Genomic DNA, 27,770 nt, shown 5'->3' with positions numbered 1-27,770 from the left:
AAATGTAGATGAGAAAGGTGGAGATAAAAGAATTAAAAACCAGTGACAAACACACTGTCAGGCTCAATGGACAGAGGACCGTGTGCAGGGTCAGAAATTCTACAGGCATTTTTGATTTAACATAACAGTTATGTCTTTTAAACTGCTTTAAATAACAAATAAGACCATAATATTTTAGAAGATGATCCCCTGCAAATACCATTACTTAGTTATAATCTTTCACTCATTACATAGTTATAAAAAGTATTTTTTTTTAAAGTATTTTTAAAAAAATCCTTCGTATTTTGGTTTTGATTTGTTCTACATGGTTGAAAGTGTCCAAGCTGGTGAAAAATAATCTTTTCCATACTGCACAAAATTATAATTTCAAAGTTATAATATATAATCACAATATAACATAATTATAACTTTGGAATGCAAAATTGAAATTATTAAATACTTAAAGAAAATTCTAGAAAAAAAATCAGTTTTATTTCTGTTGGGAATAAATATTTTCAAATTATTATTTCACTTTATTGAAGAAAATTAAAATGTTTAATTCTATCGTAGGTTGATGCTTAAATGAGGAGATACTTGTGTGTGGAAGATGTGACGTGAGTGCTTCTTGCATATATTTCCTTACATGGATCTGGTTCCCTGACTATATTAATTCTCTGTATCCTGGTAAATCCAGACTTGCCATTACTAGTAACAGATCATAGGCTTTGCCTTAAGGAAACAACACAGGCCTCTGCACTGGGGCTGTCACAGTCACTTTGCCTGGGGTTGGCTTGGCTCGTGTGGAGAGCTTGGTTTCAGCTTGGAGTCAGCTTGTTTAGCAAGAAGAGCAGTAGTCAAACGACCAGGTGGCTATCATTTAATTTGTTTTGGTTTTGCTTAGCTTAGTATACTTTTATAGCATTATGTCATTTTTGCTAATGCTATTGACATTGGTCAGAATGACTGAATTCAAACTCTCTGGAGACCAAATGCAATGGAACTAGAGTTAATCCTCGAATTTATCTCAAGAGTATTTGTTTTGCCTTAATTACAAAGACTAATGGTGTGTCACATTCCTTTGGCCTATTGGGCACACAACATACAATGAACTAGTACCTTTTTTTAGGTTTCATTTTTAAACAATGTAATGAATATGTAGACAGTTTGTTAAAAAACCCTACATAGAAGAATGAATCTTGCCCTAGAAATCATCTTCTAAGATACGGTTATAGTTTTAAATAGGGTATTCTCCACTATTGTATTGCAACAAAGAAACCTAAATAATTCCTAACTTTATGTAATCTGTTTCCATTATCTTTCATGTTAAGGCAACGCTTAACATACCACATGGAAATGAACTTCATTATTCAAAAGTCCATTAAAAATATACAACAAAAAGCTATCCATATGTCTGGAATTTTACACCTGTGCAAAATAGTCCCTTAGAGGCACATCAAACTCTTATTTGGAAGAACAATGTTATGCTTCCATTAATACATGGTTTCAGTATTTGCAAACAGCATGCTAACGCTTTAAACATGTCTTTAAGCTTTTTAGATTGCTATATATTCTACATGCTTCCATATATATTTCCACATCTATGCATATACTCAAGATCTACATGTACAACATCAATCCATATAATCATAGACAATGCATGGGTACATTTCTATAGATGCTATGTAATTCTGCATGTTTTGGTAAGTCAGACTTGTATCACAACTTTTAATGAAGAAATTAAGGTATTTCCTAGTGTTTTGCTGGTACAGATGAATTAATTTATCTCACTGCCACAAAGTCCTAACATCTCCCATTCTCTCCCTCTCCCCCCTTATTTCTTGGCTGCACTCTCACTTCTTTTGCATGAGTTATGGTCTGATCCTTCACTTCCTCAATTCAGGTCATCCAACTGGCATAAAATAAGCAGGACTGGGGGTGGGATGTGGAGGGTGAATATTTTTGTGCTGATATAGTAAGTGACTCAGAGGAGAGACCGTGAGTGTCAGGACACTGCAAGAAAGGCAGTCAGATAATATCAGGAAGCAGGATCAAGGTTTTTTTAGGACCAGTAAGCCATTCCTTCAGCTAAACAGTATCACAAAATCACACTTTCTGAAAGACTTTTAGTGAAATAAAACCAGAATTCAATGGGCAAAACTAGGAAACTTTCAAGCAGTCTTTCTTGATGATTAATTTCATGTTTATTCTTATTGCTTTCCATGCAGCCATTTTTTTCCTAATATGCATTCATTACTTTTTAGTTTTAAACTCTATAAGAAGTTTTGGATCTTCATTTGACATCATCTAAAGTGGCTGAGAGCTGTCAGTTGTCCTAAGATAAAGTACAAGAAGACTAAAGCAGCAGGCTTGTAATGACTCAAAATGAAGATACATTAATGGACTAGTCAATGCATAATCAAACTGTAATTACAGGAATACCTGAGCACAAACTTGATCTGCTATGCTGCCAGGTTGCTGAATGTGGAGCAACAGCTATTGAAACCAAAGTCAGATTTCAAGATTCAGTCTTAGATTTGAGGTAGGTAAGAGTGAAAAGCATCAGTTCTGATCTGGATATAACAATATATGGATGTATCTTATACTGCATGTAACATACCATGTAAAAGCTCTCAACATCTTTCTTCTTTCTGCTACTCACTACCATGTTGACCCATACCCCAGTGGTTTGGTCAAGGTGTTTGCATGTACTGTACACATTTGTCCCCAGGCACCTTTGGCATTCAGAGAACAAATACCTGGCAAAACTACACCACAAATCTGTATCTCTCTCTGAGTCCTGTGAAGACATAAGGCACCTAATAGAAGTGGTACATTTGTTGCTGGGTTTCTCAGAAACGGTCTTATCAGCATTCATAAATACAGGGTGTGGGGAAGTGTTCTAGCTTTTCGGTTCTATTGATTATGTCTTGACCACACTACTTCCTCCTTGTGTGCAACACAGACTTATCAACGCATGTTGGCATTAAGAAAGATTATCTACGAATTCTCCATTACCAAAATCCCTCAGAAATCTGGACATTAATGGATCTTATTGATTTCTGCTAAGTTGTTCTCCACTATATCATAACTGTTAAATTGTACTCATTGTTTAAGTACAGCATCAGGATGTACCAAGATTTAAAAATAAAAAAATACCATTTTTGAAAAACAAAGCAAGAGAGAGAAAAGAAAACTGAAAGAAGAATAGGCTAATCTTTGTACTTACGAAAAGCTCTATAGAATTCTTCCAGAGCTAGGTGCTTGTCACTATTATAATCATCATATTTCAGCAAATCGAACAGAGAGCAGTCAGACAGATCCTTGCCAAGCTCATCCCGTTTTATTACCTGACAAGAAAATTATAACCATGAAATTACATTTGAGCTCTTAGAGTTCTCTGGTATAATTAATTGTTTCTAATAATCATTTAATAGATCATTTTAAGGTTGCTGTGGGGCAATGAACTGCAACTGTGTAAAGTCAGGAATTTCCAGCTACTTTGTAATTATTTATTACAGTTTTAAAAGTTAATACCTTTAGGACAGACTCACTGAGATTACACAAAAGTTTTTAGAATATATAGAGAATATATATAAAGGGGATAGACAGAAGCACTATAAAGACACTGTGCAAGTTAAAGCTGATTTTACTTTACACGTATAGGAATGGTGATTAAGAAACATTCAAATATATTTGAGATAATAATTTCCCAAGTAGACATGATGTAATGTCTTTTTCCTCTCAGTCTAATTCCTAGCCAGAAAAAAAAAATTCAGACATTTTCAAAAATAACTAAAATAAACTCCTATTACCCTACTAATTGTATCAGCTTCTTACAGGCTTTTGACAAGCCTATTATCTTCCTAAAGCCCTGTTATAGAAGTAGCGGACCTGAAAAGGCTCCTGTTTCTCAATGGGGGCACATACACTTTGTAAATAGATCATAATTAATATCTATTAAATTTTAACTCCAATTAACTTCTCCCAGATAAATGTTCTTTAATTTGTGCACCATTTTGGTTTAAAGTCTGTATATGTTGTAGACATCTACCTTGATTCCATCCAAGGAATTTTTAAGATGTTGATAACCACAAATACTCAGAATTCTCATTTTACATGGTGTGTGTATCAAAAATGCTATCACATAACTGAAAGAACCAAACCTAATGCAACTCCTTGTTGTAATGTTGCACAGTTTAAACTTTTGTACCAGGCACAGAAAAAAATGAATATAACTATAGTTAATTCCTTTGTAAAATAATTACTCTTCCTACCCTCTGTGTCCCAAAATAACTGCAAAACCATTACATTTGTATTATCAAATGATAGCTTCTGAAAAACAGGGGATAGAGAGGCTTTTGTGTTTCAGGTGCTCTGCAAAGGAATCAGCAGGAATAGAAAGGAATACATTGTTATTATTCATGTAAATAGAAAATTTCTAACCAAATAATAGAGAATAAAAGGAGCATTAGAGCAAAGAGAAAGGATACAAACATTTTATCCTACCAAAAGTAATCTTCTATATATTAATATAAAAGCATTATAAAAGATAATAAACTTGTTAGTACATTAGAAAGTATGAAAACCATTCACAAAGATAAGAAAAATGACCACAAAACCAGCTTTAGCTATTCTTAATTAACAATACATACTACACTACCTGAATATTAGTGCTAGCTACTTCTTATACTTTAAAAGTCTGTTTATTAAGTTCACATTAAACTGCATTAAGAAAAAATGAAATTGTGTAGATTGTACAGCTGGTACATAAAGGACAAAAATGTAGCCTGGGAAAAATTAATAACTCTAAGCCCATTGTAGTTATACAAGTAGTACTAAAGATATAATGGTGTGTATCAAAAACTTCTCTCTAGAAGAAATCTCTGAGATTTCAAGGCCATGAAATGTGTTTAAAATCACAGCTGGTTCATGAAAAAGGAACATTTAGGGTGAGAAGCATTGTTCCTTTGCTTGTTTTTCATAAAAGGTGGTCTGAAATAGTTTAAAACACTTGTTCCCACTAGCTTCAATTGTACAAACAAGGATTAAACTTTACACCTAAGGCAGTGCAATAAAAACTTTGTTAAAGACCACCAACACCTGCCACTATAGTACCACATTTTTAACTGCATCTTAGTGTTCTCAGCGTCCATCCTTTAAGTTGAAATCTGTCTTATGTTTTTCATTTATAATTGGTCAATTTTATTTAAAATAAAAAGAATAATAATTAAAAAAGATTAGCCAGAATGATTGAGATATTTGTAAGAATGATGCTATGGACAGGTATTATTTATTTTCCTGGCAATTATTTAATTTTCATGTTCTGTAAATGCATAATTTTGATTACAGATATAAGATTCAATGTTTGTTTATATATAGACATCTTTATGCTGGCGATATACTTTGGGATTCTTTGGAAAATTCACTCAGTTTTGATAACCCCTCCAGAAATGTCCATGAGGACAGATTTTAGAAGGTACAGAAGTGATTTCATATCATGATTAATCTTAATTATCGGGGATTTGCTGCTAAAAGAGCTGTTCCAGTTCCTACCCAATAGGAATTCTCTTGTGGTGGATCGAGCCATGTCCCAGCTCTGCAATGTGATCTGTGGATCAGATCAACTCTCTGACTGAAAGCAAAATTAATCTCTGGGGAGATTTTGGTTGGTTGTTTTTTTTTCTCTTGAAAGGGTGGGGGATTCATATTCTGTCACAAGAGGTACAGCTCAGAAAAGGTATTAGGGTGTGGGAATTTGGAGTTTGAAAAATTACCTGTTTCTGAAGCAGCCTGCAGCTAGATCAGATCGACTGTGATATGAAATTACAACCTAGATGAAACTCTAGCAAAGCAAAGCTGACTACTTATCAAGCCATTAGCCAACAGAGCAGTCGTTTAGCAACTTATGTTAGCATCAAGTGTTTTAAAATAATCAGGATTAAAATGCCTGTTCACAAGAGTCCCTCACTCACTGGCTGAGGAGACCTTTTTCCTGTTGACGTTACCTTTTAACAGATCTTCATATATTAGTGAAATTCCATAAGGTGGGACATAAAACGACACAGCAAAAATATTCAAATAGGGCAAGAAAAATTGTAAGTAATGGTTCGAGAAATACACAGTGGAATTCACAGATAAAGACTGTGAATATTTTTTGTTTCTAAATGCTGTCAGGACATGATATTTTAACAAAATCTTCTAGGAAATACAGCCTGTCAGACAACCCCATTTTTCATTTTCTTTTACTTCTGTAAGGGATTTGATTTACAAAGGCAGCTTGCTAAACATAATTGCTTCTTGTAGGTATTTTTAATTTCACACTCTACATCATTACAAGAGAAAAATAATACTATGCAGTATCAATAAGGCATATACTGCATGAATAATAATGTCAGTAATTGCAAAACCTGAAAAAATAGATGTCAGTAAGGAATCATCAATGGCTGAAACAACAATCCAGTGGGATTTTGAAAGTCTGGGGTCTCATCCCAATCCTTTTCAATAATTTAAAAATAAATAGAAAAAGAAAATTGGCAGATGGTATATACTTTTGAGGTGAATAATAATGAGGAGAAGGACAGGGCAGCATATGGAATGAAATGGATCACATGGTTGGATGTTTTCAGGAAAAGGTTCTGTGTTTTCATAGAGACAAATGTAAGGTCATTCACCTAAAACTAAGAACCTAGACCATACCTTAATGAGGATAAATGGGCCCTGGAAAGCATTTTATCTGATAAAGAGGCAGGATTTGCTGTGGATAAGGAAGTCTCATAAATTCCACGATCATTCTGTAGCCTAACCAAGCAGTATGTTTTTCTGAGGTGTAACAAGGTAACTGGGGGTAGAAAGGCAGTGGTGGGACTGATACTGAAACACAACATTCAGTTTTGACTTGCACGTATTAAAATTTAATGTTAAGAAACTGGAAGGGAACTTTTCAAGTTAGAAAGGATCCATAAAAGTAATCGGAAGCCTGCTGAAGACACTTTAAGTTAAGAGAGCCAAGAAAAAAATCAACCTTTATAGGTTTTCGGGGTTTTGGGTTTGTTTTTTTTTTTTTTTAAAGGGAGACTAGGAATTGGTCACATCACATTCCATAGGTACTTTCACAGGGGAAAAAAATAAGTATGGATGCTTCAATTTGGCAAACAAAAGTTAATAAGACAGGAAAAATGAATAATACCTCTGAAAACAAAAAAGAAAAGCTACAGAAACAATTAACCATGAATTTTGTGACTCTTCAGTTCTCCTTGATGTTTTCAAATCCAGGCTACACACTTTCTTGTAGACCTTTTTTGCTTCAGCCAAAAGCAAGACATTACATTTTTTTAATTAAAAGTATAGAACAAATGGAATAAAATTCCATGTCTATGATACACAAGTTAAATTAGATGATGGTGTATTATAGATGATCTAACAGTGTGCCTTAAGTTTTAAATTCTATTAATCTCTGTCCATGGAGGAGAGAAGAGTAAGATTCAACGAAGCTGATTCCTGAGCCAATTCTTTAAACTCGGCCTGTTTAATCCTTGGTTAAACCAAACAGACAGTAATTAGTTAGGGAGGCAGGATAGAAACAAGCAAAACTTTTAGTGAGTCCCATGCTAGAAACAAAATTCTTACTATAGAGGTTAAAGCCTGATTAAGATGATCTGCACAATTTTATGATTGTGCCATACAAGTCATACATGGGATTATTTGATTTCAGACTTCTGAGTTGAAAATTCATACCAGAGAATGTTCACAAATATTTATGCCCACAAATTTTACTTTACATTTCCAGAAAGACAGTGAAGTATTTAGTTTCCATATCATGAACAGGTAAAAGGTAAGACATACAGCAAAACTGCTGCTCTGTTTATGGCTCATTGTGAAACCCCATAAATACTGAAAAGTTAGAAACTTATCTAAATTTTCAGATTAAATATGGCTTTTCTAAAGTATGAACCTTATCCTTGAGAACTGAATGCTCTTTGAAACATAGAGGAGGGATTTGATTATTTGGAAAATACTGTATTTTTTAAAGACATAGCACACATTTATTTCCCATGAAACAGCATACTGTTAGCTAAGTTCAAAACCTCTCAGGAATTTAGTCAGTATTACTCCAAATTTTAGGAGACTGGGAAAGGTAATCTGATTAAAAATGACAAACTGCATGTCAGAATAGATTGTTTCATTCATTTCAATTTGTTTTCTGCCAGCCACAATGAAAAGTCTGCAGAAGTTATGAAACTAGATCACAAATAACACAACATTTCCTTTAGTAATCCACCTTACCAAAAATTTTGTCAGTCAGCGGTTTTTTGCTTGCCTGTGATTGATGGTCTCTACTCACTTCCCCAAAGAAAATACTACAGAAATACAACTACAAACAAAAACTTCCTTTACAGTGAATATGGTGGTTCAGTTAATGTGTGTTCATCTTTCCTGAAAGCAAGTATCTCATCACAATAGTATCACTCAGTGTTTGATCTAGAGTACATCAAATACCAAACACTGTGGGAATTGTGCTCCAAATTAATTCTGACTACACGAGGGGGTACAATTACCTTGTTTCACCATCTTCCACAGCAGTATAACTTTGTGGAAATTAAAAGAATTGATCATTTATGAAATTAAATTAATAATAAAGGTTGGTAAATTGTTCCTTGCTTTAACTTCCGTTAACACAGTTAAATCAGTATTCTTCTTACAGTTTATAAGCATGTTCTGTAGGGCAGCAACACCATCCTTTATTTGGTGTCTGCAGTAGAGCGTTACCTTTGGGAATTTGAGGTAGAGTGAGTAAAGATATGGGACTCCTGCATCACAGAATGGGTCACGACACAAAGATCCCTGAGCAAACAGAGATGTGAACTGGTAAACTCGCATGGAGTGGTATGTAAAGGCATGGACTCAATTTCAGTTAAGGGTATTATCTCAATACTGTCCCATACTAATTGAGTTACGCTGCTCAGATACTAGGTTTCTCTCTGCAAACTACTGCAATGAGAGTCCCGCTTCCCTGCCTTTCCACTTCCACACTTAGCAGGGGGAAGACCTAATCTGACTCAGAAGATGTAAATGTGTCCTTAGATGTCTGCAAGTATAATGCTGAAGTTATAGATGTCTAGCCCACAGTATAGGACCAGAATAGGTATTAGGACCACATAGATGGCATGGATAAAATTCTGCACCTCAGAATTAGACCCAAAACTACCAGCACCCTGAGCCTGTAGCTTTGGAGCTAATCAACAGAAAACAATGTTTACATGAGTGCAAACAAAATCCTGCACCAGTATACTTTGTGTCCGCTTTCAGTTAGCACCAGCCCTTGGACCTATCCAGAAAATGAAGCTGGGTCCAGCTTCCTTTGCAGCCTGTTGCTGTATTTCAAAGGACACTGTTTCTTAGGACAGAAATTAAGAATCATTGTGCCAGAGAGAAGTAACTGAAGAAGCATAACTGCTTGGCCTAACCTTGAAGGCATTGGCTAGAGAAAGGCATATCCTAGGTAACCCCAGCTTCAGAAACTGTTTCTTCATATTTTCATTAGCCAATCACTAGACTGTGCCCACACAATCTGGTGTCTAAGGTCCTCTTGTTTAAAACCATTTCTTCTCAGACTTTAGGCATGGACTTCGTCCCTAGCTAGAAACTGAGAAATTCATAGCCGCAAGATCATCTAGCAGTTAGATTTTGTAATGCTTACACACCTCTGAGGATCCTAAGTGCTCCATTTGGACTGAAGAAAAGACTTCAAGCTGTCTACCCAGGTATATGAAATATTCACATGTTGTAAACATATACACAAGGGTATTAATCTAATACCTAGATATAGGGTAGAATAAACCTCATTTTAAAAGCTATTCATAGCCCTTTTTTTCCATACATGCCATGCCAGTAGCTAAATAACTAAATTCTAATCCAGAAGAGTAACTGAATTATCCATTATGCAACAAAAAAATGAGAAGTGTTTCTACTTGACAAAAGCTAAGCCAGCACAGATCAAGATGTTAGGGTTTAGTACTATGATCACAGTGTTTGTAAGCTATATCTCACTAGTAATCCCCAAAAAGTTCTCTTTTCTTTTCCCCCAATTTTAAAGTTTCATGTAGGATTCTTATTTTTATTTTGAATCTAGAATTGAACATACTGCATGTTCAGATTTTCTTAGATTAGTGACAGTAAAAATAGATAATACAACCTAAATAATAAGGTATCCCTAATTAATAGGCAGAAAATAAATAGAACTATACCTTAACAGGCATGTTAAGCTTCTGCCTATGCCACATGTAGGAAACACCAAAGTTGATTAAAAATTCAAAAAGAGGAGATAGACTTATTATCCCTTCTCTCAGTTCCAAGTCCTCCAAATAACACATAGTAATACCACTGATAAGATGCAAAATCAAAAGTCATAAAGATAAACATTTAAAGGCCAGGGCTCCACAAAGTATTTTGATCAGAGTTAAAGAAACCAATGCTGACAGGAAACATGCAATTTACATCAGTTGTAGCTGTGCAAAAAAGTGCCGTGAAGTATCAGCTGGCATAAAGTGCAACAGTATTATCATTAATACAGAAATAAAGCCAGAAGTTAAATTATTTTTGTTTCTTTCAGATCTCAGTGTCACAACATAGGGAACGCAGTTTAGGAATCTTAATCTTTGAAGGAAAAGATGGAGCCATAATTCAGGCCAAGTTGTTGCATAAAAAAGGACACACATCTGTTCTCAATTCGCAAACAAGCAACAGTTTGTTAGCAAATACAGTAACTGACAGTGATTGAAGCAAATCTGAGTAAAAAGAACTTAAAGAATAAGCAGGAAGAAACTAATTAAAATGTTATCTTACCTATACACTTAGCAGCAATCAATGCTGTATTAAACAAATCAATTAAAGGTATGATTCCTTCAGATTACATTTTTTTAAGATAATATATAGTATCCAAGCCATTTATAGATACAGCTCTACTCATCTACAGAGTGTATTATTCTAAGGTATGGCACATTCCTGAGATTTACAGATAAGTACACATACCTACACATAGCCATAAAGACAACAGTACTGAATTTCCTACTTAAAATTTCTTTTTTAGTACATTTTACATTAGAACTTCCAAATTGATGCTTTACGTAAACATGCTATATATACATACACACAGCCACACCCTAACCTTGTGTATTTATCTACAAATACACATGGATATGTAACACTATTCAAAGGTTCATTACACTTTATGAGAAATCTGTATTTCTGATGTCACCTGTAATTGAAGCACATTAAAATGATATGTGAAAATTTCATATTTAATCTTATAGTAGTTCCCATAACTTCCACTTATCATTCCTTAAAACAATCATGAACTTAGTACAGTTTCCTGAGAGTGAGTTGTTCATTTGGCTGTTTCTTAGTTGTTTTTGTTTGGCCTCACTAACTGGAATTAAATGACACAGAAAACATCAAAATAAAATTCAGGAGTAAGAATGAGTTTTTACGAAAATGTAACTTATTTTCTTTTGTCCTGTGTTAACCTGGTAAATAGCAGAAATATATCCAGTTATTTGAAATTACATATATTAGTTCATAAACGAGGATGCTAAATTCTTTCTTTGACTCCAGAAAACAGATCATTAAAAAGCAGGAAAGGAAGAGGAAAATTTATTATATATTCAACTTGCTTTCAGACTATGTCACTTCCCTTTTCTATAAAATTTTGCTTTCTTAGCTCACTAGTATAAGAAATAAATAGAAGGAAAGCAGCTCTAAGTCTAATCAAGTATAGATAATTTCACTTTCACACACAGAAGAAACTTGAATTTCACTGTTGAGCAAGATGAAGTATTCTTAGAGCTTATGTATCTTTCACTGATGGTAACCAGAAAAGGCTTACTGTTTATAAAATGGCAATTCCACCATACACGAATAACTTCATTCATCACTGGAAAAACACATTTTATTCCCATGTCTCCCCATAACACTTCTGATGTTTTTTCTCTTCTATACAGCAACAACAATATAGAGTAATCAAGCAGTCTACAGTGATAGAAACACTGACATTCCATTTATAACTTTGTATTAAATTCCAGTTTGTTTTTGCATAAGATAAAAGACAATAGATAAACAAGTGAGTGTGTTAACAACTGAATATTCATAGCTAACCAGAAGAATCAATTATCTTCCTTTATTTTGGATTCATTTAAATTCTTTCAAAGTGCTTTAAAAACAAAACAAAACAAACCCTTCAAGGAACCACCCCACTTTATTAAAAATCTTGCAGATATGTTGCATTTATGTTAGACCAGAGGTAATGAAGATGATGAAAATTCTGCCTATTTCATAGCCCACCCTTTTGGAAGGGTAGATGCTCTGTTTGATTAGTACCTACCTCTCAAAACAGAGTGGTCTAAAAGGTTAACTTCATCAGTAAGTCCTTTCAAAATCAAGCCACATCCGACTTGCCAATATAGGATTTGGAAACTAGAACATTAAATGAGTCAGGCTCAGCAGTGAAAGCAGTCAAGTCACAGAAGAATTTATATGGGCAAAAAAATGTTCACTTAGCCTGCATGGAGCTACATAACCCCACTGCTTTTCTATCTTAATTGCAGACTACCTTGTCTGATGTTTACACTGTGTAAAGGAGTTATAATTATTTTTTAACTATAATCCTGTATTAGACTACAAAGCCATGAAAAATATTATACCCAGATGCCAGAATTGTTCAAATGAAAGAAAAAAATTACCCTGCCAATTTTTAATTTATTGTTATAATACTTGAAATATTTTTTCAAAACTTTCTCAGTATTTGAAATAGCTTTTTTAATAAAAAGAACTATTTTTGCTTTTTCTGGAAAGGGATATTTTTTTCTCTTGCATCAAGATGCAAATGAAAAAACTTTATGATTTCTGATCCAAAATACATCAATAAAAATTGGAGTGTTGCTGTCACCATTTTCAATCTCCAACTGATTCATTGCAATTTTACATTAGGTAGGATGGCTATATGGACACCTATGAGATACTAAAATGCCATCTAAGAGCCTGATTGCACTCATTGCACAGCAAGATTGAGGATATGTAAAATTTAAGATGCACTAAAAAATGAAGTTCAATATTCATGTAAACATAAATTAACTTCAGGAGTCCTTGTTATTTTCTACAACAAATATGTTATTTTTCATATTCCCTTAATATGATTAAATTTAAAATGCAGACAGGCACTATTATTTATGACAGGTCTGCAGATCTCAAAATTTTGGCTGTATTGTGAGTGCAACTGAGAAAAATTCTCCTAATCCTGATAATGTTTTCAAGAGTACAATAATGTCTCCCATTCAGCCCTGCAGAAGTTCAAAGACCTTTGTAACATTCTTCCATCACCACCACCCCTTCCCCTCAATAATCACATTCTCCAGAAAGCTAATGGGCCCAGCATTCTCTCAGTGGCAGGGACCTCTCTCACATTATGAATCAATACCTTCTACATAGTGTATTCAAGACGAGGTCTTTTTGTTTGTTTTCTCCTACTTCAGCAATTCCAATTTTTAGAAATCCTGACAGCTATCATATACACTAATGTCAGAAGAGAGCAAGAGTCTAACCCTACCTTGCAAAAAAATCTTGATTCATCAAGCTTTTATGTTCAACAAGAACAAAAAACATTTATTGGGCTAAACCACATGAGGATGAAAAAAAAGTGTCAGGTTTTCGACAATCAAAGATAATGCTCTGAAAAACAATGCATTTCATTTGAAGATATGGCTCTGAGTTCTTTCAATTTGTCGTCTTGTTTTAAGTCTTCAGAGAGAACCGAGTCATATACTTAGTTTGTTTTAAGTAAATATGCAGGATAAAATATTCCTCCATCAGATCATAGAATCATAGAATCATTAAGGTTGGAAAAGACCTCTAGGATCATCTAGTCCAACTGTCAATCCAACACCTCCATGCCTACTCAACTGTGTCCCGAAGTGCCACGTCTACACATTTTTTGAACTCCTACAGGGATGGTGACTCCGCCACCTCTCCGGGCAGCCTGTTCCAATGCTTGATAACCCTTTCAGTAAAGAATTTTTTCCTAATATCCAATCTAAACCTCCCCTGGTGCAACTTGAGGCCATCTCCTCTCGTCCTATCGCTAGTTACTTGGGAGAAGAGACCAACACCCACCTCACTACAACCTCCTTTCAGGTAGTTGTAGAGAGCAATAAGGTCTCCCCTCAGCCTCCGCTTCTCCAGGCTAAACAACCCCAGTTCCCTCAGCCACTCCTTATAAGACTTGTGATCTAGACCCTTCACCAGCTTCATTGTCCTTCTCTGGACACACTCCAGCACCTCAATGTCTTTCCTGTAGTGCGGGGCCCAAAACTGAACACAGCATTCCAGGTGCGGCCTCACCAGTGCCTAGTACAGGGGCACGATCACTTCCCTAGTCCTGCTGGCCACACTATTTTTGATACAAGCCAGGATGCTGTTGGCCTTCTTGGCCACCTGGGCACACTGCCGGCTCATGTTCAGCCAGCTATTGACCAGCACCCCCAGGTCCTTTTCTGCCAGGCAGCTTTCCAGCCACTCTTCCCCAAGCCTGTAGCGTTGCATGGGGTTGTTGTGACCCAAGTGCAGGACCCAGTACTCAGCCTTGTTGAACCTCATACAATTGACCTCGGCCCATCGATCCAGCCTGTCCAGGTCCCTCTGCAGAGCCTTCCTACCCTCAAGCACATCAAAACTCCTGCCCAATTTGGTGTCATCTACAAACTTACTGAGGGTGCACTCGATCCCCTCATCCAGATCATTGATAAAGATATTAAACAGAGCTGGCCCCAACACAGAGCCCTGGGGAACACCGCTTGTGACCGGCCGCCAACTGGATATAACTCCATTCACCACAACTCTCTGGGCTCAGCCATCCAGCCCATTTCTTACCCAGCGAAGAGTACACCTGCCTAACCCATGAGCCACCAGCTTCTCCAGGAGAATGCTGTGGGAGACAATGTCAAAGGCCTTACTAAAGTCCAGGCAGATAACATCTACAGCCTTTCCCTCATCCACTAGGTGGGTCACCTGGTTGTAGAAGGAGATCAGATTGGTCAAGCAGGACCTGCCTTTCATGAACCCATACTGGCTGGGCCTGATCCCCTGGTTGGGCTGCACGTGCCTGTTGAGTGCACTCAAGATCATCTGCTCCATAATTTTCCCCAGTACCAAGGTCAGACTGACAGGTCTGTAGTTCCCTGGATCCTCCTTCCACCCTTTCTTGTAGATGGGCGTCCCATTGGCAAGCCTCCAGTCATCTGTTAACCAGGACTGTTGACAAATGATGGAGAGTGGCTTGGCAAGCTCCTCCACCAGCTCCCTCAGTACTCTCAGGTGGATCCCATGTGGCCCCATAGACTTGTGAGTGTCCAGGTGGCATAGCAGGTTGTTAACTGCTTCCTCCTGCATTATGGGGGATTTATTCTGCTCTCTGTCCCTGTCTTCCTTCTCAGGGGGCTGAATACCCTGGGAATAACTGGTCTAACTGTTAAAGACTGAGGCAAAGAAGGCATTAAGTACCTCAACCTTTTCCTCATCCTTGGTGGCAATGTTTCCCCTCCCTCCCTCCCCCCCCCCGAATCCAATAAAGGAAGGAGATTCTCCTTGGCTCTCTTATTGTTGTTAATTGTGGCCAGATTGTTAAGTGTGTGTTAAGTGTGTTGTTATTGTTGTTAACAGTGGCCAGACTGAGTTCCAGCAGGGCTTTTGCCTTTCTAATCTCTCTGCATGACTTGACAAGATCCCTGTACTCTTCTTGAGTTGCGTGCCCCTTCTTCCAAAAGTGGTAAATTCTCCTTTTTTTCCTGAGTTCCAGTAAAAGCTCCCTGTTCAGCCAGGCCGGTCATCTTCTCCACTGGTTCGTCTTACAGCACATGGGGACAGCCTGCTCCTGCACCTTTAAGACTTCCTTCTTAAAGAATGCGCAGCCTTCCTGGACCCCTTTGCCTTTCAGGACTGTCTCTCAAGGGACTCTCTCAATCAGTGTCCTGAACAGGCCAAACTTCTTCCCTTCAGAAGTCCATGGTAGTGGTTTTGCTCACCCCCCTCCTCACTTCGCCATGAATTGAGAACTCTGTCATATCATGGTCGCTAAGCCCAAGACAGCCTGCAACCACCACATCTCCCACCAGTCCTTCTCTGTTTGTAAACAGCAGGTCAAGCGAGGCACCTCCCCTGGTGGGCTCACTTACCAGCTGTGTCAGGAAGTTATCTTCCACACATTCCAGGAACCTCCTAGACTGTTTCCTCTCTGCTACGTTGTATTTCCAGCAGAAGTCTGGTAAGTTGAAGTCCCCCATGAGAACAAGGACTAGCGATTGTGAGACTCCTGCCAGCTGTTTATAGAATGCTTCATCTGCATCTTCATCCTGGTTTGGTGGTCTGTAACAGACACCCAGCAGGACATCTGCCTTGTTGGCTTTCCCCTTCATCCTTACCCATAAGCACTCGACCTTATCGTCATAATCGCCGAGTTCTACACAATTGAAACACTCTCTAACATACAGAGCCACCCCACCATCTCTCCTTCCTTGCCTATCCCTCCTGAAGAGCTTACAGCCATCCATTGCAGCACTCCAGTCATGAGAGTCATCCCACCACATTTCTGTGACGGTGACTAAGTCATAGCTATCCTACTGCACAATGGCTTCCAGCTCCTCCTGTTTGTTGCCCATGCTGCATGCATTGGTGTAGATGCACTTGAGCTGGGCTACCGATTTCACTCCCAACATTGGCATGCCACCCTTAGGCTCCTCTCTAGTGAGCCTGGTTACATTCCCTTTCCCCTTTCAAACCTAGTTTAAAGCCCTCTTGATGAGCCCCGCCAATTCATGGGTGAGAATCCTTTTCCCCCTTTGAGATAGCTGAACTCTATCTGTCACCAGCAGGCCTGGATAGATGAAGGCAAAGATTTACAAATGTTGAGATTATACAGGAGCTGGATTCTTAACTGCAAAGCTGTACACTATTCTGTGTTTCGCAAAGGTGATTCAGTGTTTTCTTTTGTCATATGAAAGAGAGACAAATGTTCTCAGCTGAAGCTTCTGCTATCGAGAAGGTTTCACAAGAAACAGGTATAGGTTCTCTTTTTTTATTCTCTGTTCAAACTGACTAAAGAATGATTTATGAGGGCAACAGGTTAGTTCATTGTGTCTCTTGCAAAACATACAAAAACAAACCACACAGCACTAACAAAGAACTTACTTTACATTATTCTTTAGATTGAATAATTTGATGTTTCTGCAATGAATTTTAGCAAAAACACAAAGCAGCATGTTTGGGGTTTAAGGCTGTTTGACCTGTCTCCATACTTGTGAAAAAGCATTACTTTACATTGCCATTATAAATTAATTTTTATAGGAAAAATGTGGGAAAAATATGTATAGAAAGTTTCAAAACATCACAATGGAAAAAATTTTATTTTTTTTTTTTTAACTATGTTTGACAGAAAGAAATAAAGGCAAGAGGAAAAGTATATGTGTAGCAACTGAATAGAGAAGAATTGTTTCTTTATACAAACCTGGAAATTCTGCAAAATATTTTTGATACTGACCTTCAGCACTAGTACTTTAGTCCTGCTCCTCTAATGAAAAGAGCATGATTCACTCATAATTAAATAACGGATTTGTAGTGGTGAAAATATTCAACTATTTTCCAGTAGTTACATGGGGGCTATTGCAACAAAGTCAAGCTATTTTTAAGTGGTAAAATAAAGAAGGATTTAAAACTCAGTTTCTTTAGACTGCTAACCAATACACTAATCACTATCACATTGTTTCAAGTGTTAGTGATATATACCTATAAGCATTAAATATAATTTGCACATTTATATCTGTGACTCCTATGTATGTTATGTATTCATATAAAAAGTATTATTCGTAAAATATATACAGGCACCAAATTCCCTTGAAAGCGGAAGTTCTGAAAGATTCCAAAAAACAGCACGAAAACCCAGTCTCATAACGTACAGAAAAATAATGTTTTTTAATTATTTTTTTGAAATGGGTAATTTATTATTATTTGAAATGATACCAGAGGCATGCAGCCTCTGGTCCTGGAAATTGCCAGTAAAACTTTAGAATTTAACTGTATGGTAATGATAACTCCAGCCTAACACCTTAGGTATTATATATTCACTTGTAAATATTTCTTAACACTGCCACGCAACTTAAAACATAGGATAATGATCAACAGTGGCATCTAACAAATCTTACTTTTCTTGATTTTTTAAGTGGCTACCTAGTATTAGACTCAATATAGCTCAGCCATGATTAGGTTTCTGAAATATGGACTTCTACATCATCTAGGAAATAAAAGTACATTTGCCATAACAACACTCTTTAATAGAGTTAAACCTTCTAGGTAGATTAAAGCTAGTGCTGTCATGCCTACCAGAGCAACAATTATTGGTTTAGATCTGTAATTAGTTAAAGCTTGCTGTTTAGAGGCTACCATGAACTCTCGTTCCAAGACTATTTCTGTACTTCTCTAGTCCTAACTTGTATAAAGCAATAATACTTGTTTAGTATTACAGAAGTGATTTAAAATATAATTTTAATTGTTTTCAACTTCTAGAATACATCAGTACAGTTGGACTTTATGATAGCACACTCTGGATAATAAAACAACTCATGGTCAAAGCAACCTATAATGTTCTAACCCCCTAAGGTATATCCCACAGCATTGTATTCAAATTTCTGAATAACAACTGCAGAATTTCTGAATAATTCAGCTTTTCCAAAATTCCTGAATTAAGTTTTCCACTTCAGAGACTCACATATATTTTCTAAAGTGAAAGCATCCTAAGATATAATATTCCATATGTGTAAGTCCTGACAAAGACAACTGAATAGCTACTGTGCTAATGGAAGAAAAATCTAAATCTTACCTGAGATAATTCATTAGTGTCCACAAGTCCATTGTTGTCTGAATCAAAATAATTAAACATTTGATCTACAAGAAGTTTCTTTAAAGGCATTTTCTCATCAACAGTTTTATCTTTTGATTGTGCAATGTATCTCCGATTTTGTAGATCCAGTAACATATTTTTCACTTCAGTGTATTCAGTAGGTTTGCATTTATCCCCTGAAAAGAAAATACACAACACAAAATTATTTTGAATTTGACTTCTAATTAAGAGTTCAAAAGTAAATTAAAAAAAAAAAAAAGGAAAAGCAGAAAGTATTAATTTCTTATAATAATACCATTGGGGTTGCTTTATGAGGTAAGGAACTTGTTCTGTAGTAGTTTGTTCCATATCATTTCCTTGTCTGGTCTTCAGATTAAGGCCAAAAAATTATTGCACTTCCAGACACTTTCTGTAGACAAAATTTTCTGTGTATGGCAACTAAGAAAAGTTTTAACAGTTTCCAAGCCTGTACTTTTTTCATTTAGATCATTCTGGAAAGGTGCATCTGAAGATTTTTTAAAATGTTACCTTTGGTAAAGCATTCTGTATAAACATTCATAAAGTGAATACTGCAATGTAATATATGCAGTAAAACCTGCAAATATGATAGAAAATGATACGTTATAAAGAATATATTCCATAATAATATTTGACTTCAGAAAGTAGAAATTACACTTGAGTGCTCATAAGCTAGCTCTACCTTTTTATTTACTGGACATACCAAACTTATTTGAACAAGACAAGGTGGGATTGCCTGAGGAAGAGAAAGGATATATTTGACAAGATCTAGTTTATTCTTTTCATTACCAAGTCTTCTATAAAGCGGAAATTGCTATAGCAAATGTCCTACATATAGTGATTACAGTCACTACTTGTTCTAAACCAAAACACAATATAGCGTATGTCTGGTATTCTATCAGTTGCTGTATATTTTAAATTGAACAGAGAAACAGTTTAGAAGTTTTTGTTTTTATTAAGATAACCTTAGTATTTCAAAAGTTTTTTTATAAGATATGTAAATGTGGACCAGCAAAATACCATGCATTTGTTGCAAACATATATTTACAGTTAGCTACTACTTAAGTTAACTTCAAGTAGTGAATTCAAGGCTAGAGCAATACACTGATTAGCAAAGAAAGCTATGTTCCATTCTTCTTTTTGGATGCTACGATGAAGATAAAAGTATTAATGAGGAAGAATTATTTAGCTCACAGAAACTGCTTAGGCAGTTGTTTTGTTTTGCAAGTGGATCCCATTTAAGAAATGTCTAATTTACCTGTACGAGACTGGAGTTTATTATTTTGACATATTTAATGGTATATGCATTGTTATGGTGACTGTACCACTATGTACACCTCCATCATCATTTCATAAGGTAGAGAGAGAAGAAGTTCCTAAATGCTTCTCACCACCCTAGAGAGACTCAGATCTAGAAGAGAAGGACTCCTACGACAGAAGTTAAATCGTGGAAGCAGACAAAATTGTTCTTAGGAATCAAAACCACTCTAGGTTTTTTTTTTCCTTCTAAAAGCCACTGCCTGTTATGTAGCTATCTGAAATCCCAACTGAAGTAACAGAAATAAACAAAACCAAGCTCTATTTAACTGACAGCCTAAGCTACACACAGTATTTGCATATTTGTCCTTACCTGCCAGAGGCATGGAGATTGAGGACATACAATTTGTAAGAGTTCTACGTGACTGCTTTTCAGGGGTCTAATGCAGAAATACTCAGTAGGGAAACATTTATTCCTTCAGCATTCTGGAACTGCAGTGAGCAAACCTTTCCATCTGAATGGATGCAGGCCCCAGGTGGTGGTGAGGGAAGAGAGCACTTAACTTTAACATACTCTAACTCATTTGGGTGAACTCCAAAAGACTGGGCCAGGAAAACAAGTTTCATCCTTGTCGCCCCTAGATATCTTTCCTGGCTCCTTTCCTCTCTCCTCAGAGAGAGACGGTTTGGTTTTACTCTGGTGCAGCTGAAGTTTAACACCATTTTACCTATACTCCTGGCAGTGTGGGGGAAAGACAAATCCTATTTCTTAGATACTATACTGCTCAGACCTAGTTACCACATCCAGATTTTATGCCCTGTAAATTATTTTTGATCAAACAGTTCTCATTCTGCAATTCTAAAACTGCAAAGAGATATTTCTACCTTAGAGATACGCAACGTAAGTAAAGCAGTTTATTTCTTAATAATATCTGTTAAATCCTGGATTTGTCACAGTATCTGTGATGATTTGATACAGGTCTGAGTTAGAAAAAGAAATGGAAAATGAACAAAAAAGTCACACTGACAATTTTTTTTTCCTTGAGGCACAGGACAATGTCTCTCACTTTAATGATCGATCAAGAATCGAACATAGGTTCTTACCTCTACAAAGACAATAATGATGTTAATATTTATTAGAATATTAAAGATCATTTATTTATTAAATATGGACAACTCTTGCATGGGTTGCACAGTTTTCCACATGACAGGTTATAGAACGTAGTGTAAATTTATAGAGGAAAAAAAAAAATTATGCATCACATGATCATGAAAAGCATTGTAATAATTAGTTGCTTTTCCTACTTTTAACTCAAAACAGAGTTCATGGAAAAAAGTTTTAAAGGAAGTTCAATCACAGTCCAATAAAGACATTTTAATGCACTTTAGACATTCACTTTAGATCTAAAGCTTCAGGAATGATGAACTAATGTATATCCTCACAATACCTATTCAGAGAGAGAAGAAAGAATACAGACAATATATTTTCTACAGCATTTCTTTTTAGTACACTTCCCATTGTATAGCACAAACTTCTGAAACCAGTATAATAGTCATATAAGAGCACTTACATATTACGTGTTTATAAACTATTTTTACATTTTTCCAGAAGGAAATTTGTAGAAAAACTTCATTCATAAATTAAGAATAGAAGGCTGTTGAACTTTTAGTCACACTCTCTGCCTAGTAAAGCTACCACAACATCAGCATCAACAAAATATCTTAAATTACATTGCATTAGTGTATATATGGTTTATATTGGTTTATATGGTTTATAAAACAATTGTTTATATTACCTCATCAACAAAAGAACATAATTTCTTGACAACATGCTGCTAAAATCTGTTATAGGTGTTCTACACTAAGATAACTTTTCATTTTTATTTTTCCTGTTCCTGTGATATGCTATGGAAATATTTTTAACCTGAAAAGTAACTCAAACTTATCAATAAGTTGTATTAATTACTAACAGAAAATATTAATGACTCTTTTATGTTAATGAAAATAGAATTAAGGAAAGACTATATTATTTAATTATCCAAAAAGTAGCTTTTTATAGATACTGAAACATTAATCACAATGGCAGTCTGTCGAAAACCAGCTGCAAATAAGGTGAATACAGTTCACAAAGCAATTTCATGTCTCTACAACCCATCTTCAGCAGATGATTATTTTATACTCAACAATGATGTTAAAGCCTATCCTTTTCATGCGGTTGTTTGCACCATGTCTGTAAGATAATAGCTGTAATTTGCTCTCAGTGTGTACCTGCTCATTCTACAGATCAACCTGACTGAATTACAGTCCCAGCCATGATAGTCCACTGGCTTCTAGTGTGTGTTTTTTATGCTTGCTAGAGTCCAGACTGATTCTTTTAGTGCTTCACTAACTTGTTTGAAAGCTCGTCCTCATGATGAAAATAGTGCTAACACCTTTTGGAAAAATCTCTGTTGGCCATCATTTATAGTTTAAACCAGATGCTATTTGGTTTCTCACTTATCTAAATAGGTTAGTCTGACCAATATAAATGACACTTTTATCAACAGTAGCTTCATACTCTCGGCAACCACACTGTGCCACAGTTCTCTGTAGTATGGTAGTTATATTCCTCTATCCCTTTATCTGAAAAGGATGTCAAAGTCATCACACATAAGCACATGGTTTGCATATAAGGGGGGGAGGACAATGCTCAGGCATTTAAGCTCATTGGCAGTACTCTACAGTATCTTAAAATTAACTTACAAAAAACCCCATTACAAATAAATGCTTTGGTTTCTGTTGCCCTAGAGTTTGGGGGTTTTTTGGTGATTATTCATGACAGATCATAATAAGTAATGCAAACCCAACCTGAATTACTTTTCCTTCAGACAGTGTAACATGTATCCATTTGATAAAACCTGGGAGAAGCGTAGACATCCAGGGGTCTGGGTAGACACAAGGTACATGCTGCACATGATGAATGGTTGGTTACCTTTTCTGTTCCCCTGCCTTATGATACTGATTGAGAATATCAGACTTCAATGTTTGCAATAAAAGCTACATGATGTGCTTAGCTATTATAAATAAAAGTGAGCATATAAGTAAAAGTAGCTGTCACTTGCAAAGAGTAAAGCTGTTTAAGAAATTGGCGAAAAGAAAGTGATTTTAATTTTTTTTTTTAATTGCAGCAAATAAAAAAAGAGAGAATAGGGAGAAAAATATTGTCTTCTACTTATAGTACGTATAGTTACAGAAGTGCAGGTAACTTACACCCTTCAAAAAGAACCTGAACACTGTATAGCAATTGTACCCCAAAGTCTACATCCTTTTTTTTTCTTATTACTGCTTTAGTTTTCATTATGTTCAACGAAGTAATCTGTTGTAACAGAATTATTATATTTTGATCTAACACCCACCTTTTAAATCTTACTATGCATTCTAACAACAGATTTTAGTCCGGTGACAGATGAGCCTTCACTTTATGATCTAAGCTAACTACAGCTGTGGTAAACCATACACAGCTATACTACATTAAAACATTTTCATTTTATATATAATTCAAAGTAGTTTTTACACCAAAGACTCCATAGACTTGAACATAAGGACAAACCTGATCAATAGATGCAACTGACAGATAAGGGGATCACAAGGAAACAATGAGACACTGCTAGTCAACACAATGCACAGTTTCATTAACAAATCACCCTCTTATCTCATTGTCATGACTGCCTTTTACTGTAATATTCGAGGAAATGGGAAGCAGATGTTTAAATTACAAGAATGAGGCTCTGTTTACAGGAGACCTCCCCCAGGCTGGAGTAGCAGCACAGACAAAAACTTAGAGTTGCTTTATTTATGTTCTAATTTAGTAAGCATTACTTGTGAAATAGTTGTCTCAACAACACACAAATGGTAAATAGGGATCAAGTATGACAACCTTTATGATGAGGAAAAGTAATTTATGCTTAACATAATTGAGAAAGACAAACTACTGGGAATATACTACAATTATATTACTTCTGAAAAGATCTACTAAATTCTATATAATTATCTACATACATGAAAGAGTAACCTACACATTGTGCATAATTTACTAACTTAATTCAGTTTTCTAGTACTTTTTTTTTTTTTAATTTGTGAACTAGGTTTCCTGCACAAATAGTTAATTTCTGAAAAATTACTAGAAAGCAGTAACAGCAAATGTTGTGTTTCCTTGTTCTTTTTTGTTTGTTTCATTCATGGAAAGGACCAATTCTACTACACAGCAGATTTTGTCAAAAAAAAACCCAGACAAAAACCTCTGCTATGATTTATTTTATAAGTTTTCTGACATCTTCTGTGCAATCCTAGAAGGTCTGCAGAAACCTAAAAGTGACAAAACAAATGCACTGGAATCGAAGTGCTGTTCTCCAGTCCCATATCTTGTAATTTCTGAAATAGCGATAGTCCTAGGGTTTACTTAATTCAAACTCAAAAATAGTTGAAAAGTGGAAACACTTGACAGTTTCCTTCCATTCAGTACAACACGGTTTTGCAGTTGTATCTCCATTACCTAGGAAACGGCTGAAAGTTAGATTTTGAGTGCTATTGTCCTCCCAGACAGTATTGAATAGACGGTATTTGCCCGTAACACAGAAAAAAGTTGTATTTGACAAATTAAGTCTTACTTAATTTGCAAGAGAAATATATATATCGAAACTAACTAGTTATTTATGAAAACTTGGCAAATGAATATGCACATTATTCTTAATACCTTTAGAAAAATAGTAAAGAATCAGCTAAGATAATAGTTTAGGAGTCACTCCTTAAATCCAGATTCAGATCTCAGATTTTTGTATTACAAAGTTTTTTGAAAAATACTAGTATATGTAGAGAAGAAAAGAAAGAACATATAATTTAAAAAATGCAATAAAGACAAACCATCTGATTTCTGTTCTCAGTTCTTTCACCACTTTCATGGTTAATACAGGTATTTTAACCTTGCCTTGCCTTAGCATCTCCATCTACATAGCAGGAATAACGCTTATGTCAGATAGCTGTTGAATCATTAATATTCATGGAGTGTCTACCTCCACGAAAGTCATCAGCTGCTGAGATACAATTGGATTCTGAGATATTTTATGATTTTGAGCTGAGTTGTATCTATATAGCACAAATGGTTTCCACAAAGCCATTTTTCCTTCAAAATTAAAATAAACTCAGATCTCCCAGAAATGGCAACTAGTTTTCAGTGGACCGTATTGCATATGAACAGCTTTAAGTATTCCAAAACTGATATAAACATAAATCAGATTTTTGGAAATGGAACAGACCTGATAAGCAGCAAGCCTACTTTTAATCTTCTACATGCATTTTGAACATATTCAGAATAATCTGATTAGCCAAAACAATTCACTGCAAAATTACAAATTATATTCCATGAAGCAAAAATGAGAAATTAATCCAAGATAACATACATATATATACACACATGTATAAACTAATACAGATATGCACATGCACGTTCATGTGCACATAAACACCCCCATATATAAGATGAAGAAGTCAGTACAGATATGGTCTGATATCAATTCAATTTCAAACATAACACAAGAGATGACTTGAAGGTCTTCATCCATTCAGCTGTTTTTCAAGATCCAGTCTCTATAGATGAAGCATGAAAGCTGCAATCTTACTTGTAGCCCTAATAGATAAAGGAACATTTCAAACCACCAAAATTGCTTAAGTTTATCTGAAAGAAACTTCAGGTTCAGATATCATTTCACGATATCTTATTTTCCAATATCAAACTCTTATTTTCCAAACCTAGAGCTCAACAGTTTTGACCCTTATTCTCCACTTTCCTCACTGAAGCTCTGGAAGTGCAATTGAAGAGAAGTAATCTCATTTGTACATAGACCTAACTTTTGCTCTATGGTCCATAGGTTGAGGAGGGCGGACAGGAGAGCTTTACGCTCAAAACTAGTATTTTTTTCAATAAAAATACCTGGATAAACAGGGATTATCATCAAAACTTTTCCCTGTTGCAGCTATGTTTTAAATAAAAGGTGAGAATTTTCTATGATTTTTTAAAAACATGAAAGTCTAGGGCTGCAAATCTTGGCCCTGCAGCTGCTCAGCTTTATGTATTCAGAGTGCCTAACAAAAAAAAAAAAAAAAAAAAAAAAGACATTTTGGCTCTGTCTGGGTTTGGCTTTTGTTTTTTGGGTTTGGGGTTTTTTTAGCTAATTTATAGAGCACTCAATCAGCGCATGGGCTGCTTTATGTCTTATTTTGTAGCATCCATACTTTCCAATAACTTACATATAATTATCTAAATCTAAATTCAGCATTACTGTCAAAAGTTAGATACTTGGGTGTTAAGGACTTCAATTCTTCAGTTCTTCTGTGTAAATAGGTCTAAGTAGCTTCAAGAACTTTCAGCACAGTGTTGTCTATTTATATGCAATATATGTCTAAAAATACCTCCCACATATATAAACACCCTACTATCCAGAGACAGGCACACAAATACAAAATTTTAAAGTTGTATCTGTCATTGTCCTTTGGCAAATACTTCTAAGTGATTACCATAGCTGGTATATAAAATAGAATTGAAGCTAGCTTTTCAAAGCCTTGGTTCCACTTTGTAAATAAGGAATAATGCTGTCCTTTTCTCAAATATTACTGGTTAAAATGCTCTTAAACCATTCTGACCTTTCAAAAGTATAAATCATAAGACAGAAGTCATAATTTTACTTAATTACACATATCTGTACAAGTCTAGTGTCCGGTCTTATCTGGAGACATATATAAACAGCTTTTCATTGCTTAAACAATGAATAGTTCAGATAAATTATTCAGATTTTCCTTAAAGATATACCACTTAGGTTAAATACCATTAGAATCTGAATCAAATTTGCATTAAGAAAATAGAAAAATAGGTAATAGGGTTTTTTTGTTTTTTTTTTTTCAGGACTAGTTAGAACAAATGTTATATGGTGTGAGAAAGATTAATCCAAAAAGTAACTAGGAAATTAAGAAAAGCAGCAAAATCAGCATTTGGGGTAGTGGTGTGGGGGAGACTTCTACTTGTTAATGCAGAGTGGTTAACATATCACAGATCTCTTGACAAAAGGAAATAGGTCATATAAAGTTTCACCTTCAAGATGACATTTGAAGGCTAAACCACATTGACAATAATGATCAAAACATAATTTCCCACAGCTGAGAAAACACTGAATGTACAGATTGTTTGGACTGCATGTTAGCACCACAAACACCATAAGCAGAGTTAGTATGTAACTGGCAAATGCAAAACTCTTCTACAGGATTGACCCTGCCTTCAAACAAATGATAAATCCACACCGATTTCAACCAGTGATATCACTCTCAAAAAATTTCTTGATGTCTCAGATGCTTATCTCAGGGTATTCTACCATAAAAAAGAAGAGATGAAATTTGGCACATTTAACAAATGTGCCCAATTTTCCAAACATATCAGAATATTTTGGGTATGTTATTCTTCTTTTCCCAACATGTGCTGAAGAGATTACCTATACCCTGATTTTTTGTTTTCTTGTATCCAGCACAAGCTTTCAGATCAGTTTTTCTATTTGCCCAG

General features: G+C 35.5%; 1 protein-coding gene across 3 annotated transcripts in view; it reads right to left on the bottom strand.

Annotated features, from left to right (window-relative positions):
* Positions 1-27,770, bottom strand: part of FSTL5 (follistatin like 5) — a 311,987-nt gene that overhangs the window by 136,614 nt on the left and 147,603 nt on the right. For all 3 annotated transcript variants that reach the window (XM_072862012.1, XM_072862015.1, XM_072862014.1), the window contains exons 4-5: positions 18,893-19,089; positions 3,206-3,326 (exon numbers count right to left, since the gene is read on the bottom strand). In XM_072862012.1, the coding sequence (XP_072718113.1) occupies positions 3,206-3,326; positions 18,893-19,089 (318 nt within the window). The remainder of the gene's footprint in view (positions 1-3,205; positions 3,327-18,892; positions 19,090-27,770) is intronic.

This window comes from Ciconia boyciana, chromosome 5 (assembly GCF_034638445.1).
Source record: "Ciconia boyciana chromosome 5, ASM3463844v1, whole genome shotgun sequence".
Taxonomy (NCBI): domain Eukaryota; kingdom Metazoa; phylum Chordata; class Aves; order Ciconiiformes; family Ciconiidae; genus Ciconia; species Ciconia boyciana.
This window is presented reverse-complemented; position numbering and strand designations above follow the sequence as displayed.